We start from the raw sequence: 24,673 nt of genomic DNA on the forward strand, positions 1-24,673 counted from the left end.
CACCTGTTTGCTTTATCTTGGCCAGGTCGCAGTTGTAAATGAGAACTTGTTCTCAACTGGCCTACCTACTGGCCTACCTGGTTAAATAAAGATGGAAAAAATAAAAAAATAAAATAAAGGATCATAAAATTGAAGTTGGATTCTTTAATATATGTTTAGCCCAATTTATCTTAAAAGTATTATTCAAAGTAGGACAATCTACAAATTTGAGACCACCATATTCATATGTGTTCATAATGACAGATTTCCTAATATAATGTGTACAATTTTTCCAGATTAAGTTGATAAGCATCAGATCAACCGCTTTACCTATTTTGTTGTCAAGATGTAGGGACTGGGCTGCATAAGTAAGTCTGGAGAAAATGATCCTCCACGCAGATCACTAAGCTCGGCCTGTGACAAACACGGGATCCATGAGAAAGTAAGTTACCGAATCTAGACCAAGGGTGTGTTCAGTACGTCTTGCAACGGAAACCGTTTTCCGTTTAAGAAACAAAAGGAACGAAACAGGGAGGGGCCGACAACGGTTTTTCCATCAAAACGTTTTGCAAAAGAATTGGCGTAATGAATACACCCCAATAGAAAGTAGGCCTAATTTTTATGAGCGAGTTTTATTCTACCCTATCTAAAAAACACATGAAATAAGTTCAATTGTTTAATTGCGCGTGTTTGTGTGCAACAAGTGTAGCGTTCTCTTGGAAGTAGGCTAATCGTGTAGCCTAGACGCTGTAGATCAGCTATCTCTTCAAACAAACAAATCAAGTTAGGCTAATGTTGTAATTTTCTCTCTATTAATCTCGCATGTTAACTTCAGTGTAACTGCCGGTTTGATATTCCTAGACTGACGCTGCATAATTTTTGTTGTTTAAATCCGAAAAATATTGTAATTTTCTGAACATAAATACTTTTGTCTACTACTAACTACCCTACACATTTTCTTTGCCGCTGCAAAACTTGACAAAGCAATGTTTTTATCGTTTCGAAAGGTGCAATGCCATAGGCCTATACGATTTAGCATTGCATGTGATCTGGCTATTGACCCAAATAGCCTAATTGTCGCTACACTGTGACATGTTTTTCGTTTGTAGATGAGTATGAAGACGAGAAGACATAAGGATTCTGGATTTTAAGAGGTAGGATATCCCCATTCTAGCCTATTCTTCATAGCATACAACACTTCCCAATCGCAGAAGTGTTATTGTTTTGATTGCGGAAGTTTAGTAGGCTAGAATTGCAACAATGTAGCATTGCCATTGCTACAACAATGTATCTCTATCGCGCTCCAGCTCTCAATTCCCGTTTGACAGTTCGCTCATATAAGTGTGCTATCATGATTAGGCAACTGATATCAAGTTGGCTAGGTGTTATAGTTTATGTGAATAGTGGTCTTACAATCCACCGTAAGACTTTAAAAAAATGTTTTTAATCACAGAATTATAAAGCCGCTGTGATTTAATTTTCCGGCCCACCAATCCTCGGATTTGAGTGTCCGCTCAGCCGGATTTAGGTTTAAATCAGGCCTGTGGAAGGAGGGACAGCAGCTCAATTGCAGTAGAGTTGGCTCTGACTGGTCATTCACTTATAGTGAACATAATAATGCAATGCACTTTAAATACATGTGTTTGTTTAGTAAGATAAAATGTATAGATGCTAATGATGATCATCATAAAGGGCTGTCATGGTCAAAGTTTTGTGGAGAATGTTGTTGCCTAACAATCAGACTGTAGGCCTAATCACAGTCCCACCCTTACAGCTGTAGCCTTTCCGTTTTTTTTTCCACTGCCTTGTGTAATGTGTTGTTGTAAACCAGGTCCAGGTGCCGAAGCAGAGACACATATCATTACAGACGTTTCCTCTCTTGTTTTTGTCACTGCAACTTCATTTGGGATAATTTAGAGTTGAGTGTAAACATCAGAGACAATAACTATTGTAGTGGATAAAGACCCAGGGGTAATGGTGGAACAAGCCAAGGGTCTTGCACCTGTGAGATTTCTGTGTGTTTTTTTTTAAATTTTGTATGTGCCCGTGTGTGTATGTGTGTGTGTTGGCTCACACTGTGGAACTGGTGTGTCTGTCCGTTGGAATTCCCCTTATGGTTGGGAATGGCGCTATCTTCCTGCTTCTCAACTATGAGCCTATTATTAAACTGCTGTGTGTCAGTTGCCATAGTAAACCCAGATTGAAGCATCTCTTGGTTTCCACTCCAGTGGTTACCTGTGACACAAATATACAGACCAGTGGTTACCTCTGACGTAAATATACATACCAGTGTAGGCTTCTCAGAGGAGGAAGGGGAGGACCATCCTCCTCAGTGATTTTCAGGAGGAAAAACAAATCTGTAAAACAGAACAAAAAGTTATCATTTTAAAGATAAAACTATACTAAATATAATCAAGACACCAAATAATTGATTAAAACATACTGTACTTCAAATGAGGTCTTCAGTAGCCTCAACCGCACACTGTAAGGTAGCACCATGGTGTATCCAGAGGACAGATGGTTTCAGTCTTCCTCAGGGTACATTGACTTCAATACAAAACCTAGGAGGCTCATGGTTCTCAGACCCTTCTATATACTTACACAGTAACTGACAACTCCCGGAGGATGTCTTCCAACCGATCTCTTGCAGCATGAACTGACATGTTGTCCACCCAATCAGAGAATGAATTTAGTACTGAAGGCATAAGAAACAGCTAGCTAGCACTGCAGTGCATACAATGTGGTGAGTAGTTGACTCGAAGAGAAAGACAATGGTTGAACAGTTTTGAACAAATTAATTTCTTCCAAAAATGGAGGAGCCAGATAGAGATTTCAATTTTTTTTTCAGTTTCACTTAGCTGGCAAATGCAGCTAGCTAGTTTAGCCTAGTCAAACACTCTGCTCAAACAGAGGGATGCTATGTTGGATAGTCATAGCCAGCTAGCTAACACAACACTGGAACTCTTCCAAGTCAAGGTAAGCTTTTGGTTTGACTAATTTATTGCCCCCGGGGTCTGCCGGTGTAAGTGCTAAACTGCTTATTGACTGCACACTGTTGCAGGTTTACTAACACTTTAGTTATATTAGCTATGTTGACTATGACGTTACTTGAACTAATATTGTGCCAGAGATGTAGGCTGTGTGTAGCAGTTATGATATCGTTTGGCTTGGAAAGTTTTTTTTTTTGTTGCCTGGTTACATAGCTGATGTGTTGTGGATTGACGTCCACAAGTGTTTACGTGTGATCAGGGGTGTATTCATTCCGCCGATTCTGTGGAAAAACATTTCTTAAATGGAACAAAATGAGGATAAACATACCTGAATTTGTCCAATGGAGACTCTCGTTTGCAACTATTGATCACACCCTATGTCAGCAAATTTTTCTCTCGACCTGTGTGCACATACCTTGTAATCTTGAATTGATAGGCTAGGTTGTAGCAACCTCATGATGGGTATAGGGAACATTTGAGTATCATGTTGTAGCCTAAACCTATCGCTGTTATATGAAAGACAGTCATCCAATATGGTGTAATAGAAATAAGAACATAATTGTTCTGCCGTTGTCCTAAATACAGGAATATAATTGTTCTGCTATAGTTTTACAATATAGCAGTTTAATCACAACAACCTTCTTTTCAGAACCCTGACATGTCTGGTCCCACCTGGCTGCCGCCAAGGACTCTGGGTAGCCCAGAGAGAACTGTTCCTCAAATGTCCCACTCTGGGCCAGCCATGTACAGACAGCCGCCCATGAAGGTCTCCTCGGACCCCCGGCCCAAGTATGGGGTCTATGACCAGAAAGGAGGTGGAGGAGGACTGGCCACTAGGTACATGGCTACTGGACCCACAGGTAGGAACATGGTGGTGGTGGGCCTTACGTTACACTGGGCTTGAGTTTTGTGCTAAACATTGGTAAAATGAAATCCTGTGATAACTTTCGTGATTGATAACAGTTTAAATGTCAGTGAAAACTTAGCTCAAGCCTTGACGTAGAAGAGAGTTAGAACTGATAAAAGATTGAGTACACCAATGCTTTGGTGATTAGAACTGGCGCAATATTGATAGACTATTTGATTATGTGTCAATGTAAAGTGTGTACATTATGGTTATTATGGTCTTGTTTGTAAATGTAAAGTGTACCGTGTCATATTTGTTGTAAAGGTGGACCCATGCAGCACCAAGAGGACACAGGGTTTCACCCTAAATCTAACGACCACTACTACCAACCACCTCCCCACGGGCTCAAAGAAGACCGGTCCTGGAACCCTCACATGGACAGCTATGAGCTAATGGTAGGTGGGACATAATTGTTTTTGTAGCCTGGAATCCACACTGATTATTGCTCCATTTCGCCACGATGTTCAGTGTGGTTTTCAGACTAAGATTAGTGAGGTTTTCAACCTGATTGCATGTAGATAGGCTAGTTACGATTGTTGTAATGTCATGGAGCATGACATTTGCTCAAATCCAATATTCAAATAAACAAGTAATGAGACGACATTTGCTCTATCTTTCTCCTGTTGTGAAATGTTATAAAGGCATGCAACTTTGTGTGTGTGTGTGATCCTGCTCTGTGATTTCAGCATCGTGGACCTGAGAAGCCAAGTGGACAACACTCCAACCTCGATGCAGAGATTGACTCTCTCACCTGCATGCTGGCCGATCTGGACAGCCATCCACAGAACAGCACACAGGTAGGTTACCTGACTGACTACAAATGAGGAATAAATGATTCCCCAGAAACGTAATACACAAACATATAACTGACCGATTAAAACATTAAAAAGAAAACATATCTGGCTGAAAGTGTATCACTGGTTCTTCTGGATGTTTACGCCTGAGTTTTTGTTAGTAATTCATTTGAAATAAAAAAGGCCCCAAAAAATATTGATGTTCCATTCCTTTGCAGCTGTATGATAACGTGCCTTACAACAAACACATCTCAGGGGACCGCTACAAAACCTCAAGCCAGCCAGGAGCACTCTCTCAGGGCAGGCCGTCCATGGGTTACCCCCCCCAGTCCCAGTACCATCCAGCACCCCCATACCCCAGTGATCCCCACCAGGTTCCCCAGTACTCCCCCAGCCAGACTACACCTACGCCCAGGTGTCCAAACCCTACCCTCAGCCCGTCCCTGCCTCCTATACCACCTCTTCGACCCCTACTGGCCCGAGGTTCAGCGTCCAGGTCAAAACAGCCCAGCCTGTCACCTACTCCCAAACTGGTAGACAAGCCGAGCAGGCTTACACCCCTCCTCCGCCCCACCAGCACTCCTCGCGCCCCCCACCCCAGAACCAGACGGGCCCCCAGGGCTGGTACCCTCCCCATCCCGCATCCCAAGCCCAGGAGCTGCACTCTGATGGGGGCTACAAGGAGATCCCCGGGGGGTCTAGAGGGCGAGGGAACCAGGGCCCCACGCCCAAGAGAGGCCTGGAGAATCACCAACCAGGGTCAAGAGAGGCCCCAAGTCCCGCCTATCAGCCCAGCAAGGTGAGTGTCTGTCTAGAGTTCAGAGGTCATCTACTCTACAGCATGCTCTGCTGCTTCTAAAGTATGGTCCTTTTTGAGTACTTGTATCCTCAGTCTCTTGGTTTCACTAATCTGAATGGGAAATAATGAATAATTAATCATATTTGTCCATTAGGGGTCAGCAGCTCCGAGGCAAGAGGAGGAATTGGACCGGCTCACTAAGAAGTTGGTGTATGACATGAATCACCCACCTACAGAGGAATACTTTGGTACTTCCCTATGTCCTTTGTGTTGACTGGACTCTTAATTTCCCCTTGGGCTACAAAGTTAATTTAAATTGAACACAAGATGTTCCATCTGAGTAAAAATCTCTTATCCTCCTAGTCTCATCTTTTCTCTTTTCCCTCCATACTATCAGGTCGCTGTGCGCGTTGCGGTGACAATGTGCTTGGCGACGGCAGTGGCTGTATCGCCATGGAGCAGGTGTTCCACGTGGAGTGTTTCACCTGCATCACCTGCCACGCCCGTCTCCGGGGGCAACCCTTCTACGCCCTGGACAAGAAGAGCTACTGCGAAAGCTGTTACATTGTGAGTTGCTATCACTTTTTGTATTGAGAATCGCTTCTCCTTCTCTCTTTGTTCTAAATTCTTTAGTAGTATTCCCTGAATTTATCAGTTGATCTCTCCATCCATCTTTGTCCCGTTCTTGCCGTCTTTCTCCATATATATTGGCTTCTCTCACTAGTGCTGAGCCATTAGTGCTTTTTGAGGTCTTTTCGGTTCGATTATTTAGAATATAATTGCGGATTTTGATTATAATTAAAAAATAATAATAATGCACTAGGGGTTGAATGCTGCAAAACAGAATAAAACAATTTATAAAAGTTCCATGATGGTAGTGACTACCCATCACCTATTAAGCATAATTTATTCACATGACTTTACTTGAATAAAATATTTCAGTTGTTGTGAGCTGAAGCGCAGATGGGTCATGCAGCAAGATAATGATCCAAAACACACAATCAAGTCTACATGAAAATGGCTAAATAGCGACAAATTTGAAGTTTTGGAATGGCCTAGTCAAAGTCCAGACCTAATCCCAATTGAGATGTGGCTGGATTTGAAATGAGCAGTTCAGCTCTGTAGAGCTGCTGCCTGACAAAATCACTATTTTAGAAGTTCTTCAAAGTAAATAAGGCATACTTTTATTGCCTGCTGAATACCAACTATCAATCGCTTTTATATAATACCTCTCGAAGCAACTGCTCTCTACCATGTTTTCTGCGCTAAACTATGTAAAACAGGGGTGTCAAAATCATTCCATGGAGGGCCAAGTGTTTGCAGGTTTACATTTTTTCCTTTCAATTAAGACCTATTTATCTCTAGAGAAACTGCTCAATATACGCATTGAGCTCACAGAACAAAAAACATTTCCAATAATTGAACCGACGTCGCTCAGTTAGTTGTTTGAAAAACAAAAAAGAACCAACATTTTGGTTAATTGCTCGGCACCAATATCTCACACATGCACACACAAACTATTTTGTCTGAACCTGTACTGCCTCTCTCAGAGTACCCTAGAGCGCTGCTCTAAGTGCTCCAAACCCATCTTGGACCGTATCCTGCGGGCCATGGGAAAGGCCTACCACCCGCGCTGCTTCAACTGTGTGGTGTGTGGCTGCTGCCTGGACGGGGTTCCCTTCACTGTGGACGCCACCTCCCAGATTCACTGCATAGATGACTTCCACAGGTCAGCAGCTCAACAAATGGAATATCTCCGGGCCAGATATTACCTGTACTTTTTTTTTAGACGAACAATGAACTGGGACACTAGCACAAGTCTCCCATTGAACAATGAAACTTAGATGTACACTTTAATTTCTTGAGATAACGTTCAGCCATTGGTTCTTTTTTAAAACGTGATTCTAGTGTTCCACCCTCTGAGTTGTAATGTTAGTGTTGACGTTTTCTGTCCTAAACAGGAAGTTTGCCCCCCGCTGCTCAGTGTGTGGCCAGGCCATCATGCCCGAACCGGGACAGGAGGAGACCGTCAGGATAGTGGCGCTGGACCGCAGCTTCCACGTCAACTGCTACGTGTGTGAGGTGAGTAGTAGTGTGAGTGTGTGTGTCCTTGTTAGTGAAATACCTCGCTCAAGTTGAATGACGTTTACAGTTTGGCAGGATGTCACATCAGATATACAAAGGCCATTCAGTTAAACCCAATCAGTGTTCCTGTATTTACCCTGTGTTTTCTCTGTCCAGGAGTGTGGTCTGCTCCTGTCCTCCGAGGGTGAGGGGCGAGGCTGTTACCCCCTGGATGGTCACATCCTGTGTAAGGGCTGCAGCGCCCGCCGCATCCAGGACCTTTCCGCCAAAATCTCCACTGACTGCTAACCAACTAAGGGACGTCACCTCTGACCCCGCAATCCTTCCATTACTTTCACCTGCTCTGAGGTAGAAGTTGCCCTAACGAATATATCTGAGACCAGTTTCACCCCTCTCCAAATCATAACCTTAACCACAAGGGGGGAAATGTTAAACTAAGGGCAACTTTGTCCTTCTCTACTTTTTCATACTCTTCTAGTCAATCTTCGTTCTTCAGATGCCCAAAGCTGTGGAATCAGTAGTACCGTCACCTCAAACTGCCTATGACAGTCTTCAATATGATGCCATTATTTAATTTCACTTGACTAGGTTTATTGATACATAATTACAGGTTAAAGACAGGGTAGTGTAACATGGATTGACAACAAGTTCCACCACAATTCCCTAATCCTTGTCCTTTGGTTTATACTAGCTATCACCTATCCTCTATATTGTATCCTGTACCAATACTCCCTATCCCCTACCCTTCAGCACATACCAGTATTGTATAGAGCCTCTGACCTGCAGGCAGCAGGGGCTGCACTAACCCCCCTCCCCCTTCTCCACCCACTGCTTATGTCACACTAATCCTTCATGTCCTACACTATGTCTTATGCTCTATCCTGCCAGACATAGAGGGGACATGGAAGGAGCTCTATAATGGCAAATAATGATTGATGGATATTGACGATAAGTAGGAAAATTAGGTGGTGATGATGAGGATTGAGGAAGACTATATCTTCCTGCCATCTGACCAGTCCAGATAATGGAACATATATATTTTTTGTATGCCACTAAAGTCAATAAAAAACGCTGAACTGCCTCGCATGAAAAAACGCACATATGCAAATGATATCTGTGACGGAGCATATGTTGCGGGTTGATTTGGTTATGGAGTGAATGGGTTTGCATACGTTTCATAGGAGAGGAAGTAGCTGTAGTTGGATTGATTTGTGAATAGAATAGAGGACAAAGAAAGATTAGGTAGTCATAAAGAGCAGATCGTTAAAGTCAATGCTGTGACCCTATTTAATGTTGAAACAGTCCGTTTGTGTCAAGATGATAACTTGGCAGCTGACAAGTTTGCCTTGTCAAAACAGAACAGCGATTTGCATCATGATAATTGGTACTGCATTTCCGAGAATGTTACTTGTAAAGCCAGCCAAAACTCCAAACCCCATCTTCATAATTTGAATGCGCTTTTTATTATTATAATATAATTTCTCTTTAACATTTGTGTTGATTTATACTTGACTGTTACAATGGTGAAGAAGGTGCAATGAAGTCTAATGCAATTGTCTTACTGAGAAACAGGGATCTCATCCTCTTGTGTTCTTTATGGGTTTTTGTTTTAGCTTAAGAGTTAGATTTGCGTCGCTAATCCATATCCTCATGGCACTATCGGCCATGTTGAAGCACCTCTGATACATTGGAGTCCTTCTCACATTGTTTTGTTATGTCATTTGTCTTTGTGTTTCGCCGTCCCGCTGTCTTAATTTGTTTTGCAATGTAAAAACGGCTCGTATGATTTTGAAGGCTTGAACACCTTTTTAATTTCACACGCCTTCAAAACCCAAATCTGTGTTTGTCTGGAATCACAGTACTTGATCCTTTTCCCTCAGTGTTTGTCTCTGAGCACAAAGATATGAAGATCTCTGTGTGAGCCCTGTGAGTTGCATTTTCCACTTTTGCGTATTTATTTCAACTCCTGTTATATACTCATTGTTTCTAAGTCCGTGTTTTATGGTCATCGCTGCGTGTAAATGTTTTATGTTCCAGTGTCATATTGATTAGTACAAGAGAACGGCAATGAAAGGCTATAGAAATATTAACTATGATGACATGTTCTTTCTGTTTTACCATCTCATGCTTTCCCTTCAGTCTCGTGGTACAATCGTTCAAACGTGTGGCCTTGATGGCCAACATGTTTTGTTGACAAGTGGAATCGGTGGTTTAAAGCCATTGCTGTATTGCAGAATAATCGATCTGTCCATGTGAGGAATACAAGCGGAGAATGCTTTTGTACTGAGCAGGTGGTTTGTACAATTTGGCTCAAGTTTGAAGTGTGAGTGGGTGTGTGTGCATTTGCCCCCCCCCTCCCCCCTAATGCTGATTGTAGTACATAATCAATACAATAAACCATCCCTATTTTTCAGCAAACTACACCTTGTCATCTTTTCATATACCCCTGTACTAGACCCTAACCTAAAACCTATTCGGTGTTATAGATGGGTTAGCTGACAACGTTACAAAAACGATATGCATGCTTCCGTGCAGCAGAAGCCAGCGCGTTGTTGTGAATATGGATGGCTGCTAGGAAGAATGTAAAGAACCTGCCATGTGGGAAGTGGCTTGTTTGATACCATGTCTTGAATGATTTCATGCCAATATTGATAAAATTTGCTAGCTAGCTAACCAACAACTGTACTGATTGCATAATGAGTACTTGTCTCTTAAATACAAATGTATTTGTTTTCAGTAAAGGCGAAATATAGCTTACATGTCAACAATCTAAGCTTGCCCCATAGTTGTGCACGGGTTGCTATAGTTGCTAGACAACCAACCCTTGAAAAATACATATCCGGTACTTGCCAACAACATCATTCTAGACCTTTTAATTGAACATGAACAGTGCAAAAGGAAAAGTAGCTGTCATTTTACATTTGTGACATTGCAAGAAATAAGTCTTCAAATGATCCAGCACAAAGAAGAGGCTGCTTGGCAAGTTAACACGATGTGAATGTCTTCCAAAAGAAGTTCCGGCATCCAGCCTTGCGTTCCCGATGGGAGAGGGGTAGCTGGCGCACCACCTCCTCTCTCACCCCGAGTGCCTCCTCCAGGTCCGGTAGGACCTCGTTCTCCCCCACGGCTGTGCTCATCAGGTCCGACATTATCTTCAGTAGGAGGGTGCGGGAGAGATCCTATTAGGAAAAGAATATAATAGCATAAAATACAACTTCATTGTCCATCCAAGAAAGGGAATAACTGACACCACGGACATTAACACTATGGTTGTCATGGAACACAACATCATCAGAAGCCTAATCAAATAATTTATAAATAATAAGTAGAAGTTATGGTCATTTAATATGACTAGTCCTCTTGAAATTGTATGACCATTGAGTTGAATATTACAGAATAAAAACATTAGCTCCATTTATACATGGTCCGAGCGTGCATCCTCTTGTCCACATTCTGATTGTGTCCACATTTTTAGACGAGTGTAGACTAAAAGACGCATTGTGATCCGATCTACCTCCTGAGGTGTGTCTGAATATCTTACAAGTGTAGAAAGGATCCAATGGAGTCTGCTGAGGGAAGGACTGCTCATAATAATGGCTGGAACGGCATCAAACGCATAGAAACCATGTGTTTAATGTTGATTCCGCTCCAGCCATTACCACAAGCCTGTCCTGCCCAATTAAGATGCCACTAACCACCTGTGATCTGGACATTGACAGCATTTCAAATCACCACCGCGCCCTGTAAAATCATTGACAGAATATGTTAAATAATTTGCACACAGAGAGGGACCAGGATATCTGTTCCCAATGGGGGCAGATAAGCAACTTTTCACTACCATATAGATGCAACGTGGGCACAATCAGAATGTGGATAAGTGGAAGACAAAGGTTATAAATGAGGCAATTGACACACACAACAGTGAGTCAACCACTCACCTCGTTGCCCTTGGTTGTATCTGCTCTCAGTAGTTCAGCGAGCATGTCTCTGTGTGGAGCGGCGCTGACCCTCGCCAGGAACACTGAGGCAGATAGAGCCACCAGTAACACCTGCAGCTGGGAACACAGCATCTCCCCTGTCTGTACCTTTCCTATTGGTTAAACTGTATACCGAATGTATCCTTCAATGCTGTATTCAGCAGCGATAATCTGGATGTTGACCAGATGTTCAACAACTATCCTATTGGAAAACAAAACAACGTCTGGATGTCGGAGAAGGAAGATGGCCGTTGGTCCACACACAAAACACAGCCCTGTCGAAGTGTCACGTAATAGTGGCGTGGCGCCACCAATATATAGGTTTCTTCATCCTTGGCTCTTCCTCGTACCAATACAGGGATGTGATTGGTTGATGAGAACGTGTGTGTGCGCGTGTCATGGGGGTCACTAGCTGTAGGGAAGAAGTAAAGAAGGTCACAGAGGTTTGACACAGTCACAAGAACAAAACAATATTATACATCTGTCCAACATCCAATATCTGCAAAGTTGTGACATGGAATTGACAAGTGTGAAGTGGGCATGGCAAACAACACAGCATTACAAGCGGCATTTCAGATCTAAACAAACCCCGAGCCCAGTGATGTTGATAGTGTGTCCTGAAATGGCATCATACTCCCTGTATAGTGTACTACTTTTGACCAGGACCCGTCTGAAATAGCACTCTTTTGGGAGTAGAATAGGGTGCCATTTGGGACTCATTCACAGTCTAGTGTTGACGGAGGGTGACGTCTGTCTCAGCCAGGCCCAGGGGTGTTGCGTCAGTTGAGATTAGCCCCACCAGCCCTGGTGCGTCTCCGGCACGATGTGTGGTCCTAATGCGCCACACAGAGCTGCTAATGATATGGAGTGACTCAAATGTTAATCGGAAGGTTTGCCCACTGCCCCCACCCCCTAATCTCCATCTTCTTCTCCCCACCCCCATCATGTACCCAGAAGAAGTAAGCATTAATTTATCAGCCAAAGGGCAAAGATGTAAGTGCGTATTGAGGCTGCGTTTACACAGACAGACTAATTCTGATATGTTTTCCACTAATTTGTATTTTGACCAATCACGTAATTTTTTCACATCAGGTGTTTTTCAGATCTGATTGGACAACAGAGCAATTAACGGAAAAAAGATCAGAATTGGGCTGCTTGTGTAAACGCAGCCTGGCGGCTCTGTTCAATCCGCATCGCGGAAGTTTAGCATTACAGCGGGATTCAAGTTTAAAGGCAATGTTCCCTCTTGAAGCAGAGACTGGCCTCACAGAGAATGCTGCACGTCGGCTCAATCGTAAATTACAGCGGAATCTGTAACGCTTCAGCTTTAAAGACTGAATTGAGCCCTAAATGTGGGACATTATTTATTTCTATATTTGTTTTTGTTTGTAGTTAAAGTGTGAGCTGCTGTGAACTACTGGTTTGACAACTTAAATGTCCCAGACTTTACACTATTCTACTCTACTTGTTGACCGGGCAATGTTATTCATGATTTCAAATGATAACCAGACTGTCAACAGTTGGCCTGGTTGGAGTGGTACGTCAGAATTGATTTTGTTGACTTCTTTGAGGATGAATGGGAAATTAAATTTCATAAAACCCCACTGTAGCAATAGCTGGTAGCAAAGACAGATACCTCACTGAACGAAGGAAGTCTAACCTTTCCTGACGGCGTTGCCCCTTGGCACCATGGGAGATGCACTGTTTGTTCTGATTACTCATTTCTTCATGTCACCTCTGGCCCTCATTAACATTTCCAAAGGAGATGGGGGATGTCATGGCCACAGGCATCCCACTGGGCACATTAATACAGCCCGTGTGGGGTCCTTACAGTACTGCCACCACACCACCTCCAGTCCTCATCACAACCTACCTGTCTTCTTTGGAGAACTGGTGTGTATTCAGTGATGTGAAACATTCTGAACGTTAGTCTCTGCTCTATTCATTCTGTTTCTAATGTCTGCTCTACACAATACATTTCTATCTGAACATTCTATGTTATTACATCCACCTGAACAGGTCCGTGGAGACGCCTTCTATAGGTGTTGGTGTGACTGACCACACTTGTGTGATGAGTAACCTTGCCTGAGACCTGAAGAGTTGTTTTGGAGTCGCCTAGGCTTTGGTTTAAAGTGTTAATAATCAGGTTATAATTAAGCAATATGGCCCAAGGGGGTGTGGTATATGGCCATTATACCACGACTATCATGTCTCTACAAATAGCCCATGACTTTTTGACATAGGAATAACAATTAAGATATACAATTGTATTTGCCTATATTGGGGCTGTAGGACTCCACTATTTCTGATAGTACAGTGCAGTAGCCTACAGTGTAGATATTCATTTCTCCTCATTCCTGTCGGGTCTTAGTGGTCGATTTGCTGCCATCTAGTGTACTGTTTACTGTATGGCTCTCCTGCTCATCATTTTTGTGTATATTAAATGGCAGTTTAGAGAGCAACAGGTCTTCATCTGGAAAGTAAATAACAACAGCAACATGATCTGAACTCACATCACACATACGGTGGATGTGATAATCTTGTCAACAATACCTTTGGGGTCATTAATATAGCACTATATTTACTTACTTATCTATTGATTCATTCATTTGATTGTTGCATGCAAATCAATCGATTGTATATCATACTAAGTAGGCCAACAATACTTTCCTTCTAACCCAAAGATCATAAGATAATAACATCATATACAGTGCATTCTGAAAGTATCCAGATCCCTTGATTTATTCCACATTTTGTTACGTTACAGCATTATTCTAAAATTAATTACATCATTTTCCTCATCAATCTACACACAACACCCAATAATGACAAAGCAAAAACAGGTTTTTATAAATTGTTGCAAATGTATAAAAAATCTCACATTTACAATAAGTGGTCAGACCCTTTACTCAGTACTTTGTTGAAGCACCTTTGGCTGCAATTACAGTCGCCAGACTTCTTGGGTATGACACTACAAGCTTGGCACACCTATGTTTGGGGAGCTTCTCCCATTCTTCTCTGCAGATCCTCTCAAGCTCCGTCAGATGTTCGATCAGGTTCAAGTTTGGGCTCTGGCTGGGCTACTCAAGGACATTCAAAGATTCCTACGTTGTCCTGGCTGTGTGCTTAGGATTGTTGTCTTGTTGGAAGGTGAACCTTTGCCCCAGTCTGAGGTCCTGAGCGCTCTGGAGCAGGTTTCATCAAGGATCTCTCTGTACTTTGCTCCGTTCATCTTTCCCTCAATCCTGAATAGTCTCCCAGTCCCTGCCGCTGAAAAACATCCCCACAGCCTGATGCTGCCACCACCAGGTTTCCTCCAGACGTGATGCTTGACATTCAGTTCAAAGAGTTCAATCTTGGTTTCATCAGAACTGAGAATCATGTTTCTCATGTTCTGAGAGTCCTTTAGGTGCTTTTTAGCAAACTCCAAGCGGGCTGTCATGTGCCTTTTACTGAGGAATGGCTTCCAAAGAATTCTAAAAACCTGTTTTCGCTCTGTTTTTCTGGGTTATTGTGTGTAGATTTGAGAAAAATGTTTAATTTTAGAATGTGGAAAATGTGGAAAAAAGTCCAGGGGTGTGAATACTCTCTTTTTTTGATTATTTAATATATTTTACTCCCCAATTTTGTGGTATCCAATTGTTTTAGTAGCTACTATCTTGTCTCATCGCTACAACCCCTGTACAGGCTCAGGAGAGACGAAGGTTGAAAGTCATGTGTCCTCCAATACACAACCCAACCAAGCTGCACTGCTTCTTAACACAGCGCCATCCAACCCGGAAGCCAGCCGCACCAATGTGTCGGAGGACACACCGTGCACCTGGCAACCTTGGTTAGCGCGCACTGCGCCCGGCCCGCCACAGGAGTCGCTGGTGCATGATGAGACAAGGATATCCCTACCGACTAACCCGGACAACGCTAGGCCAATTGTGCGTCGCCCCACGGACCTCCCGGTTGCGACAGAACCCAGAGGCGCGAACCCAGAGTCTCTGGTGGCACAGCTGGCGCTGCAGTACAGCGCCCTTAACCACTGCGCCACCCGGGAGGCCCGGTCTGAATACTTTATGAATGCACTGTACTACTAGCATCATAACAATAATATACATCATAATTAAAATCATAACATTTATCATGAATAACATGAGATAAACAAAAACAAAACAACCAACCAAAATAACTTGTGAAAAAAATGTCCCCCTTTTAAAAATACAAAAGGCCAGGATTTAATCCGATTGTAGAGTGCTGTCGACCATGCTGATTTTAAAGGCAATGTTTCTGCATTCGTGGAGATCACATTCACGGTAAAGACAGCAGATGTCGGCTCAATCGGAAATGACCTTTACAGATCCAGGTTAGGGGAAACAGCCTATTGTTCGCCCCAGGGCCTTTGTTATTGTTTTTGTCTTGTTGTTGAAAGGGAAGAGAAACGGAGGAGAGGAGCCTCCGACAGCGTGGTGCAAACTAATTGCAGTACATATTCTGTTGTTCTATCAAGCCTGTAATGATGTCAACTAGTGTTTGTTGTTTGTAGTAACTTCTTTGTTGTTGTAACATCCCAAATGGTCGTGTCAGTTTCCCTAATTAAGGATTATAGCTTTAGATGACAAGCGTGCTACGATGTGCAATCGGATTGAATGCCGGCGGATGGTCATAATAATATATGGTAACACTTCCAGATAAAGAATCTTAGAGTATACAGGATAGGATATGCAACATAAACAAAGGCAAAAAGCAATACAATGTATAAATGAGTTAGTCTCTTAAAAGTTATACATGTCAAAACAATAATAATACAAAAAAGAGTAAGGGTTTTTGCAGTCACTCCTTTAAGATTTCTTCCAAGGCTATAAATGTATAAACACATTCTGAACTTTTGTTGTTGAAGTTTGAACCACATTTTATACACAATTGCGCGGCTGACGATGGATTTTAAAATGCAGGACTTACATCAGATCAGCGTGTGGGATCATTGTTGTCCTACTCCGTCCCCTGGGCTACTATCCTCCGGCTTCAGCTCTGGAGCGCAGAGAGGCGATCTCCATGGCATTGACATAAAGATCCATGCCCGTCACCCGCCATCTCAGACGATGCCACGGGTGAAGAAGCCGGATGTTGAGGTCCTGGGCTGGCGTGGTTACATTTGGTCTGCGGTTGTGAGGCCGTTTGGACGTACTGCCAAATTCTGTAAAACCACATTGGAGGCCGTTTATGGTAGAGAAATGAACATTCAATTATCTGGCAACCGCTCTGGTAGACATTCCCGCAGTCACGCTCTCAAAACTTGAGACATCTGTGGCATTGTGTTGTGTGACAGAACTGCACATTATAAAGTGGCCTTTTATTGTCCCCAGCACAAGGTGCACCTTGTGTAATGATCATGCTGTTTCATCAGATTCTTGATATGTCACACCTGTCAGGTGGATGGATTATCTTGGCAAAGGAGAAACGCTCACAAATGGATAAAACAAATTTGTGCACAACATTTGGGAAAAAAATGTTTTTTGTGCGTATGGAAGATTTCAGTGATTTTTTTTTTTTTACATTTCAGCTCATGAAACCAACACCTTGCGTTTACATTTTTGTTCAGTTGTGTGTGTATATACACTGCTCAAAAAAATAAAGGGAACACTAAAATAACACATCCTAGATCTGAATGAATGAAATATTCTTATTAAATACTTTTTTCTTTACACAGTTGAATGTGCTGACAACAAAATCACACAAAAATTATCAATGGAAATCAAATTTATCAACCCATGGAGGTCTGGAGTCACACTCAAAATTAAAGTGGAAAACCACACTACAGGCTGATTCAACTTTGATGTAATGTCCTTAAAACAAGTCAAAATGAGGCTCAGTAGTGTGTGTGGCCTCCACGTGCCTGTATGACCTCCCTACAATGCCTGGGCATGCTCCTGATGAGGTGACGGATGGTCTCCTGAGGGATCTCCTCCCAGACCTGGACTAAAGCATCCGCCAACTCCTGGACAGTCTGTGGTGCAACGTGGCGTTGGTGGATGGAGCGAGACATGATGTCCCAGATGTGCTCAATTGGATTCAGGCCTGGGGAACGGGCGGGCCAGTCCATAGCATCAATGCCTTCCTCTTGCAGGAACTGCTGACACACTCCAGCCACATGAGGTCTAGCATTGTCTTGCATTAGGAGGAACCCAGGGCCAACCGCACCAGCATATGGTCTCACAAGGGGTCTGACGAGCACATGGAGGGCTGTGCGGCCACCCAAAGAAATGCCACCCCACACCATGACTGACCCACCGCCAAACCGGTCATGCTGGAGAATGTTGCAGGCAGCAGAATGTTCTCCACGGCGTCTCCAGACTCTGTCACGTCTGTCACATGTGCTCAGTGTGAACCTGGCGGAGGTAGCGGTCCTGCTGCTGGGTTGTTGGCCTCCTCTACGTCTCCTGATGTACTGGCCTGTCTCCTGGTAGCGCCTCCATGCTCTGGATACTACGCTGACAGACACAGCAAACCTTCTTGCCACAGCTCGCATTGATGTGCCATCCTGGATGAGCTGCACTACCTGAGCCACTTGGTTGGGTTGTAGACTCTGTCTCATGCTACCACTAGAGTGAAAGCACCGCCAGCATTCAAAAGTGACCAAAACATCAGCCAGGATGCAATAGGAACTGAGAAGTGGTCTGTGGTCACCACCTGCAGAACCACTACTTTATTGGGGGTGTCTTGCTAATTGCCTATAATTTCCACCTGTTGTCTATTCCATTTGCACAACAGCATGTGAAATTTATTGTCAATCAGTTTTGCTTCCTAAGTGGACAGTTTGATTTCACAGAAGTGTGATTGACTTGGAGTTACATTGTGTTGTTTAAGTGTTCCCTTTATTTTTTTGAGCAGTGTATATATATGACACCTACTCATTACAGGCCTTTTCTTTATTTTGACTATTTTCTACATTGTAGAATAATAGTGAAGACATCAAAACTATGAAATAACACATATGGAATCATGTAGCAACCAAAAGTGTTAAACCAAAATATATTTTATATTTGAGATTCTTCAAAGTAGCCACCCTTTGCCTTGACAACTTTGCACACTCTTAGCATTAAATTCATGCATCTCAATATTAGTAAGGTGTTCCTAATGTTTGGTATACTCAGTGTATATACACTATATATGTCCATCTCTCCCTCCCCCAATGGATACATAACTGTTAATGACATAACTAGACTGTATCTGTGACTGTTATCTACTGTACCAGACTACAAATATATTCAATCAGTCATTAAACAAAAAAATGGGGGACACCCCCATAACAAATCAGCCCCTCACAACAATTGAAATATCAATCTGCTCAAATACAAACATTTGACTTGTCACGTCTGAATTAATGTCTTTACCTTGAAGTACAGGTAGGAGGTGGTGTTGGCTGTCAGTAGGATCAGCAGCACTACAAGGTGTCTGATGATGAAGTTTGGCTGCAAACAGAAACACGTTTCATGAAGGGACTGATCATCATCAGATAGCTCTGTGGGAAATCTGTCAATGACAAAGTTATAATTCTGGTTCATGCTCTGTTACCTGTGACAGTGAGGGAGAAGTTATGGGAGAAAACATAATTCTCAAAAACACAGCTGTCGTCCCCTTGGTGGGAGTCGTCTGCAGCAGGGAAGAGGAAGGCAGCAGTCATTGACAGCTGTCTGGGTTCTGTTTGAGCTGGTGAACGTGAGGAGGAAGGAGCCTTCTGGGTACTATGGCTGAGTGGAGCAGGTGATGGTGAAGTTGTAGCCCCTGAACATGGCGGGCCCCTGGTGGCCCCTGAAGACCCCTCCCATTGAGTCAGTCAGAGAGATATCAGGCTGGACCAGGAGATCTGTAACAATAAAAGAGAACAGGAAGAACCTATTCAACTGGTTTCGTTGTGATATGACAATAACAGCAGCATGTAACAGTGCTAGCCGCCCCTCCTCACAGGCCAACATAAGTAGTGGGCCTACAGTCACTAAGACAACAGAGTGCATTCAGAAAGTATTCAGACCCCTTGACTCTAAAATGGATTAAATCGTTTTCCCCCCTCATCAATCTACACACAATACCCCATAAAAAAACTTTTTTAGACATTTTTGCAAATGTAGTAAATATAAAAAATACTGAAATATCACATTTACATAAGTATTCAAACCCTTTACTCAGTAGTTTGTTGAAGCAACTTTGGTTTACAGCCTCGGATCTTCTTACCAACATATTCATAAAATGATTTACATATTTTAATTAAAAACTTATTTTGATGAATTTATTCATGCTACTTCATCCTTCCACAAGCTTTAGTCCCGACACAAATCTAGGGTTGCTAGAGACGCGTTGAGTCTTTTGGTTCTGTATGTATGGTCGCGACCCAGTCGTTCGTTCTAAATCTTACATTGCCGTTCTGACGAGCAACGTTCTTATCCTTTGCTTGCTAGATGTCTAACTCAGTCACATCAAAAAGTGCAGCCAGAACAGCAAAGTAGCTTCATTTGTATTTGTTTAAGCTGTTTTTTAGTGACATTGATTTGCATACATCCATAACAATAAGGTAATGACGCGCGATTTCGTCTGGCATAGAAAATGTGCTCACTCGTCAGGACACTGTTGTTCAGAGGAGCTGGCCAACAACAAAGATAACACAATCACTTCTAACTGATGCTGGAAAGACTGAAAATTAGCTGCGTTTCGTTTTAACGTTTTTCAGTTTTTTTTTTGTATATATCCATAAAAATGATGCCAACTGATTCATGATTTCGACAGGCTGAGAAACGCTGCCAGCCTTTCTGTCTCGTCCCGACAGGCGACACGTTCTTTACCATGGGACAGCAGGAGATCAAATTTGAATATTGAAACAATGTTGCAAATGTCGGAGAGACAGACAGCAAGTTTTATACAAATCTCTTTGAAAACTAAATGTTAGTCTGAAAGAAATGTGAGATAATGTCTAGATGCTTTTTATAGTGGAGATGAAGTTTATACGTTGCTTGGCTGGGCTGCTGAGACAGTGGATTGCGCAATGGAACAGAATAAATAGGCATTTTAATATCATAGATTTAGCCGTGGAAACTTGCGGAATAGACACCGGCTGGAATGCAGTTTTAACCAATCAGCATTCAGGATTGGACTTACCCGTTGTATAATGTAATTTAACTTGTTATTAACTGAGCAGATCACTATGAATGAATAGTCAAGACATTATGGTCTTTTACACTCCCTCAGTGCAGGCACAGCCAATTCCAATCCCTTTAATGGTGTTACCACCAGGTAGTACTGAAACAGTGGAGCCACAACCCAGCTGTCTACACACGACTGTAGCCACATCCTCCCAGTCATCAGTTCCCACAGTCCTCCACAACACCAGCACAGCGACTGCCTCCTTCCACCAGCCTCACATAATCAACCTCTGAGAAAAGGAAATAATAGAAAAAGAAGAGAGAGATGGTAATCATACTTATTTTCTCACAAAAGCACACCTATAGTGCCTTCGGAAAGTATTCAGACCCCTTGACGTTTTACACATTTTGTTACGTTACAGCCTTATTCTAAAATGGATTCAATAAAAAAAATCTATAGCAATCTACACACAATACCACATAATGACAAAGCAAAAACGTTTTTTATTTATTTAATTTTTGCAAATGTCAAAAAAATTCTAAACAGAAATACCTGTAGTGGAATTCTACCTGTAGTGGAAGTCTCTTTCTGCTTATTCAGTGTCTTACACTTATCATACATGTTTGACCTGTTGCATACTTAAAAATGCACCTGTTGTAGATGGACAGGGTGTCTGAGGTTTGCTCTCACAAGGTCGGCTCAGCGGGAGTGGAAATATTGGCTGAACGCCTAGACTGTGGTTGCCAGGTGTTCTCCTCCTCTGCAGCAGACAAAGGATGCACTTGACTATCTGTGTGTAACCCGTAGTATAGCGATAGTATAAATATGCCGAGGGGGAAATACCTCGTCAGAACTTCTGACAAACTTCCACACGAAGTGGTGTTTGTCTGTAATCTCTCCACTGGCGTGAACAAATTCATTTAGCTTGACTCTGGGGTCCTTAGTGCTTATTTCCATGACATAACTTATTTACATAACTATTCAGACCCTTTGCTATGAGACTTGAAATTAAGCTCAGAATGCATCCTGTTTCCATTGATTGTGTTCAAATGATTGGAGTCCACCAGTGATCAAATCAATTGATTGGACATGATTTGGAAAGGCACACACCTGTCTATATAAGTTCCCACTGTTGACAGTATGTCAGAGCAAACACCAATCCATGAGGTTGAAGGAATTGTCCATAGAGCCCCAAGACAGTATTGTGTCGAGACGCAGATCTGGGTAAGGGTACCAAAAAATGTCTGCAGCATTGAATGTCCCCAAGAACATAGTGGCCTCCATCATTCTTAAATGGAGAGTCTTCCTAGAGCTGGTCGCCTGGCAAAATTGGCCAATTGTGGGAGAAGGGTATTGGTCAGGAAGGTGGCCAAGACCCGATGATCACTCTGACAGAGCTCCATAGTTCCTATCTGGAGATGGGAGAAGCTTTCCAAAGGACAACCATCTCTGCAGCACTCTACCAATGAGGCCTTTATGGTGGAGTGGCCAGACGGAAGCCACTCCTCAGTAAAAGGCACATGACAGCCCGCTTGGAGTTTGCCAAAAGGCACCTAAAGACTCTCAGACCATGAGAAACAAGATTCTCTGGTCTGATGAAACCAAGATTGAACTCTTTGGCCTTAATGTCCAGTGTCACGTCTGGAGGAAACCTGGCACCATCCCTACAGTGAAGCATGGTGTTGGCAGCATCATGCTGTGGGGATGTTTTTCAGCGGCAGGGACTGGGAGACTAGTGAGGATCGAGGCAAAGATGTACGGAGCAAAGTACAGAGAGATCTTTAATGAAAACCTGCAACCTGCTCCAGAGTGCTCTTGACCTCAGACTGGGTTCACCTTCTTACAGAACAACAACCCTAAGCACACAGCCAAGACAAGGCAGGAATGGCTTCGAGACAATTCTCTGAATGTCCTTGAGTGGCCCAACCAGAGCCCGAACTTGAACCTGACCGACCATCTCTGGAGAGACCTGCAAATAGCTGTGAAGCGACGCTCCCCATCCAACCTGGCAGAGCTTGAGATGATCTGCAGTGAAGAGTGGGAGAAACTCCCCAAATAGAAGTGCTACAAGCTTGTAGCATCATACCCAAGAAGACTCAATGCTGTAATCGCTGCCAAAGGTGTTTCAACAATGTACTGAGTAAAGTGTCTGAATACTTATGTAAATGTGATATTTCAGTTTTGTATTTGTAGTCATTATGGGATATTGTGTGTAGATTGAGGAGCGGGAAAAAACAATTTAATCAATTTTAGAATAAGCCTTTAACGTAACAAGGGGTCTGAAAACTTTCCGAATGTTTGCCTCTCATATTCTATTATACTGTAGGTGAGAAACAATGTTTATTGAGTGACCAACGGTTTCTTACCTGAGCTGGTGAGTCCAACAGCATTACCAGATAGGCAGTTGTTATTTTTTTCTGTCTGAGGTGTCACGGTCCAGGAGAAGGGACTCATTGCTTTTACACTGGAACTCTTTATCCCAGGTCTGACCCTGCCCTTCTCCATAGAGCCCCTCCTGTAGAGCTGCAGGAGCCCCACTGCCAAGCTCCCCGCAGATTGCCTCTGCATCCTGCCGGTCAAAGTCAGCTTCGCACACTGAGGCCCCGGACTGACTTGACTTCACCTCCACTCTTCCGGAGCAGAACCCAGCTCCATCCACAAGCCGCACAGATTCTGGAGAAAAAGAGTTGGTTGAACATTCAATTAGTTTTGTTGATGAAACTGTCAAGGACTTAACACAAATATGTTGGATAAAATATTGTAGTTTGCTATGGTTAATGCTGTTTGAGGTTAAATGTTGTTGTTTTTTTGTCACTCAGGATAAGGTTGGGAATAATGCAGCTCACATATCTCCCTCTCTTTTAATGAAATAAATAACAAAAATACGATAAAATTAAATATATTGTAAAAATACATCTCACAATACTAGCAGTTTCTTACCTGAACAGATCACATGACGTTCATAAAATCTCACAGGCACCAGGTCCTCCTTCAAAAATGCGACACTGTTCCAGAGAAGACTCATCTCCCCTACAACTCCGTCCGACAACTACTTTATCCTTCTAAAACAGATGTCCTATAGATGTAGCTACTTCATTCCCACAGCCCACCTCTCTACACACAATCTTAGCTAGCCTCATGCCCCAAAACCACCAAAAACATAGACCTTTACCACTCTCTTTCATAAAAGTCTTCCACTGTCCCAGAGCAGGAACTGATCCCATTCACCCATCTTGAAGGATTACTCAGCTGTAAACAGCAGAGGGGAAAACACAGCCGTGAGGACAGATTCTGGCAGTGCTTCTGATATTCTAACAACATTGATGCTCTGTGGCTGAGAAGTATTAGTACTTCCGTGAAACAGTACTTGTTATTGTTGTTTAGTACGGCGTGTACAGCAGGACATCCATCAGGCAGCTTCACTTTAATAACATCTTAACTACAATGATATGCACATCTCCCATAAACCAATATGACAAATACAAATATCATGTCAAAATTAGTCTCACATTTATCCATCCCTTTAAATGAAATGTTCTCATTTCCTTAACAATATGATGAATGCAAATGTAATGTACGAGAAAATCTAACAACACTACAAGTTTCTTACCTGAACAGATCACATGACCATAATATCTACCATCACAGACACCAGGTCCTCCTCTGATGTCACATGCTCTAAGAGAAGACTCCTCTCCCCTGCAACCCAAAAGTTTGACTCCTCCTCTTCTCTCTTCAACCGGAGGTCCTCTAGATGCAGCTATAGTATTCACACAGCCCAGTTCTCTACACACAACTTTAGCTTTGGTCAGGTTTCACCATCTAGAACATAGACCTAACCACGCTGCTTCATAAAAGGCCTCCACTATCCCAGAGCAGGAACTGGTCCCATTCACCAGTCTGATGGATAATTCAAATGTAAACAGCAGAGAGGAAAACAAAGTGGTGAGGACAGATTCTGGCAGTGCTTCTGTTATTTCAACAACAGTAATGCTTTGTGGTTGAGATGTATTAGTAGTTCC

At 42.8% G+C, this 24,673-nt stretch overlaps 2 protein-coding genes across 3 annotated transcripts; one reads left to right on the forward strand and one right to left on the reverse strand.

Annotated features, from left to right (window-relative positions):
* Window positions 1-592: 592 nt before the first annotated feature.
* Window positions 593-9,997, forward strand: trip6 (thyroid hormone receptor interactor 6). The gene is given in 11 exon segments (XM_064931635.1): window positions 593-1,133; window positions 3,619-3,829; window positions 4,141-4,271; window positions 4,563-4,673; window positions 4,889-5,057; window positions 5,060-5,469; window positions 5,624-5,717; window positions 5,867-6,036; window positions 7,020-7,198; window positions 7,431-7,551; window positions 7,711-9,997. Coding segments are annotated over 10 exon segments (1,719 nt in total). The 5' UTR covers window positions 593-1,133; window positions 3,619-3,627; the 3' UTR covers window positions 7,843-9,997.
* Window positions 9,998-10,411: 414 nt separating this feature from the next.
* On the reverse strand, window positions 10,412-24,133 carry sst5 (somatostatin 5). 2 transcript variants are annotated; one of them, XM_064931636.1, is made up of 6 exons: window positions 23,018-24,133; window positions 19,092-20,940; window positions 18,911-18,988; window positions 16,479-16,713; window positions 11,493-11,943; window positions 10,412-10,733 (listed from the first exon to the last, which is right to left on the reverse strand). In XM_064931636.1, exons 5-6 carry the CDS (start codon window positions 11,622-11,624, stop codon window positions 10,539-10,541), a joined length of 327 nt encoding a protein of 108 aa, XP_064787708.1. In that variant the 5' UTR covers window positions 11,625-11,943; window positions 16,479-16,713; window positions 18,911-18,988; window positions 19,092-20,940; window positions 23,018-24,133; the 3' UTR covers window positions 10,412-10,538. The 2 variants fall into 2 exon arrangements, 1 of the variants encoding a protein (XP_064787708.1); XR_010451137.1 differs by lacking the exon at window positions 10,412-10,733 and having other exon boundaries at window positions 11,633-11,943; window positions 23,018-23,324; window positions 23,592-24,133.
* Between the last annotated feature and the right edge of the window lie 540 nt (window positions 24,134-24,673).

Source organism: Oncorhynchus masou, chromosome 23 (assembly GCF_036934945.1).
Source record: "Oncorhynchus masou masou isolate Uvic2021 chromosome 23, UVic_Omas_1.1, whole genome shotgun sequence".
Lineage (NCBI taxonomy): Eukaryota > Metazoa > Chordata > Actinopteri > Salmoniformes > Salmonidae > Oncorhynchus > Oncorhynchus masou.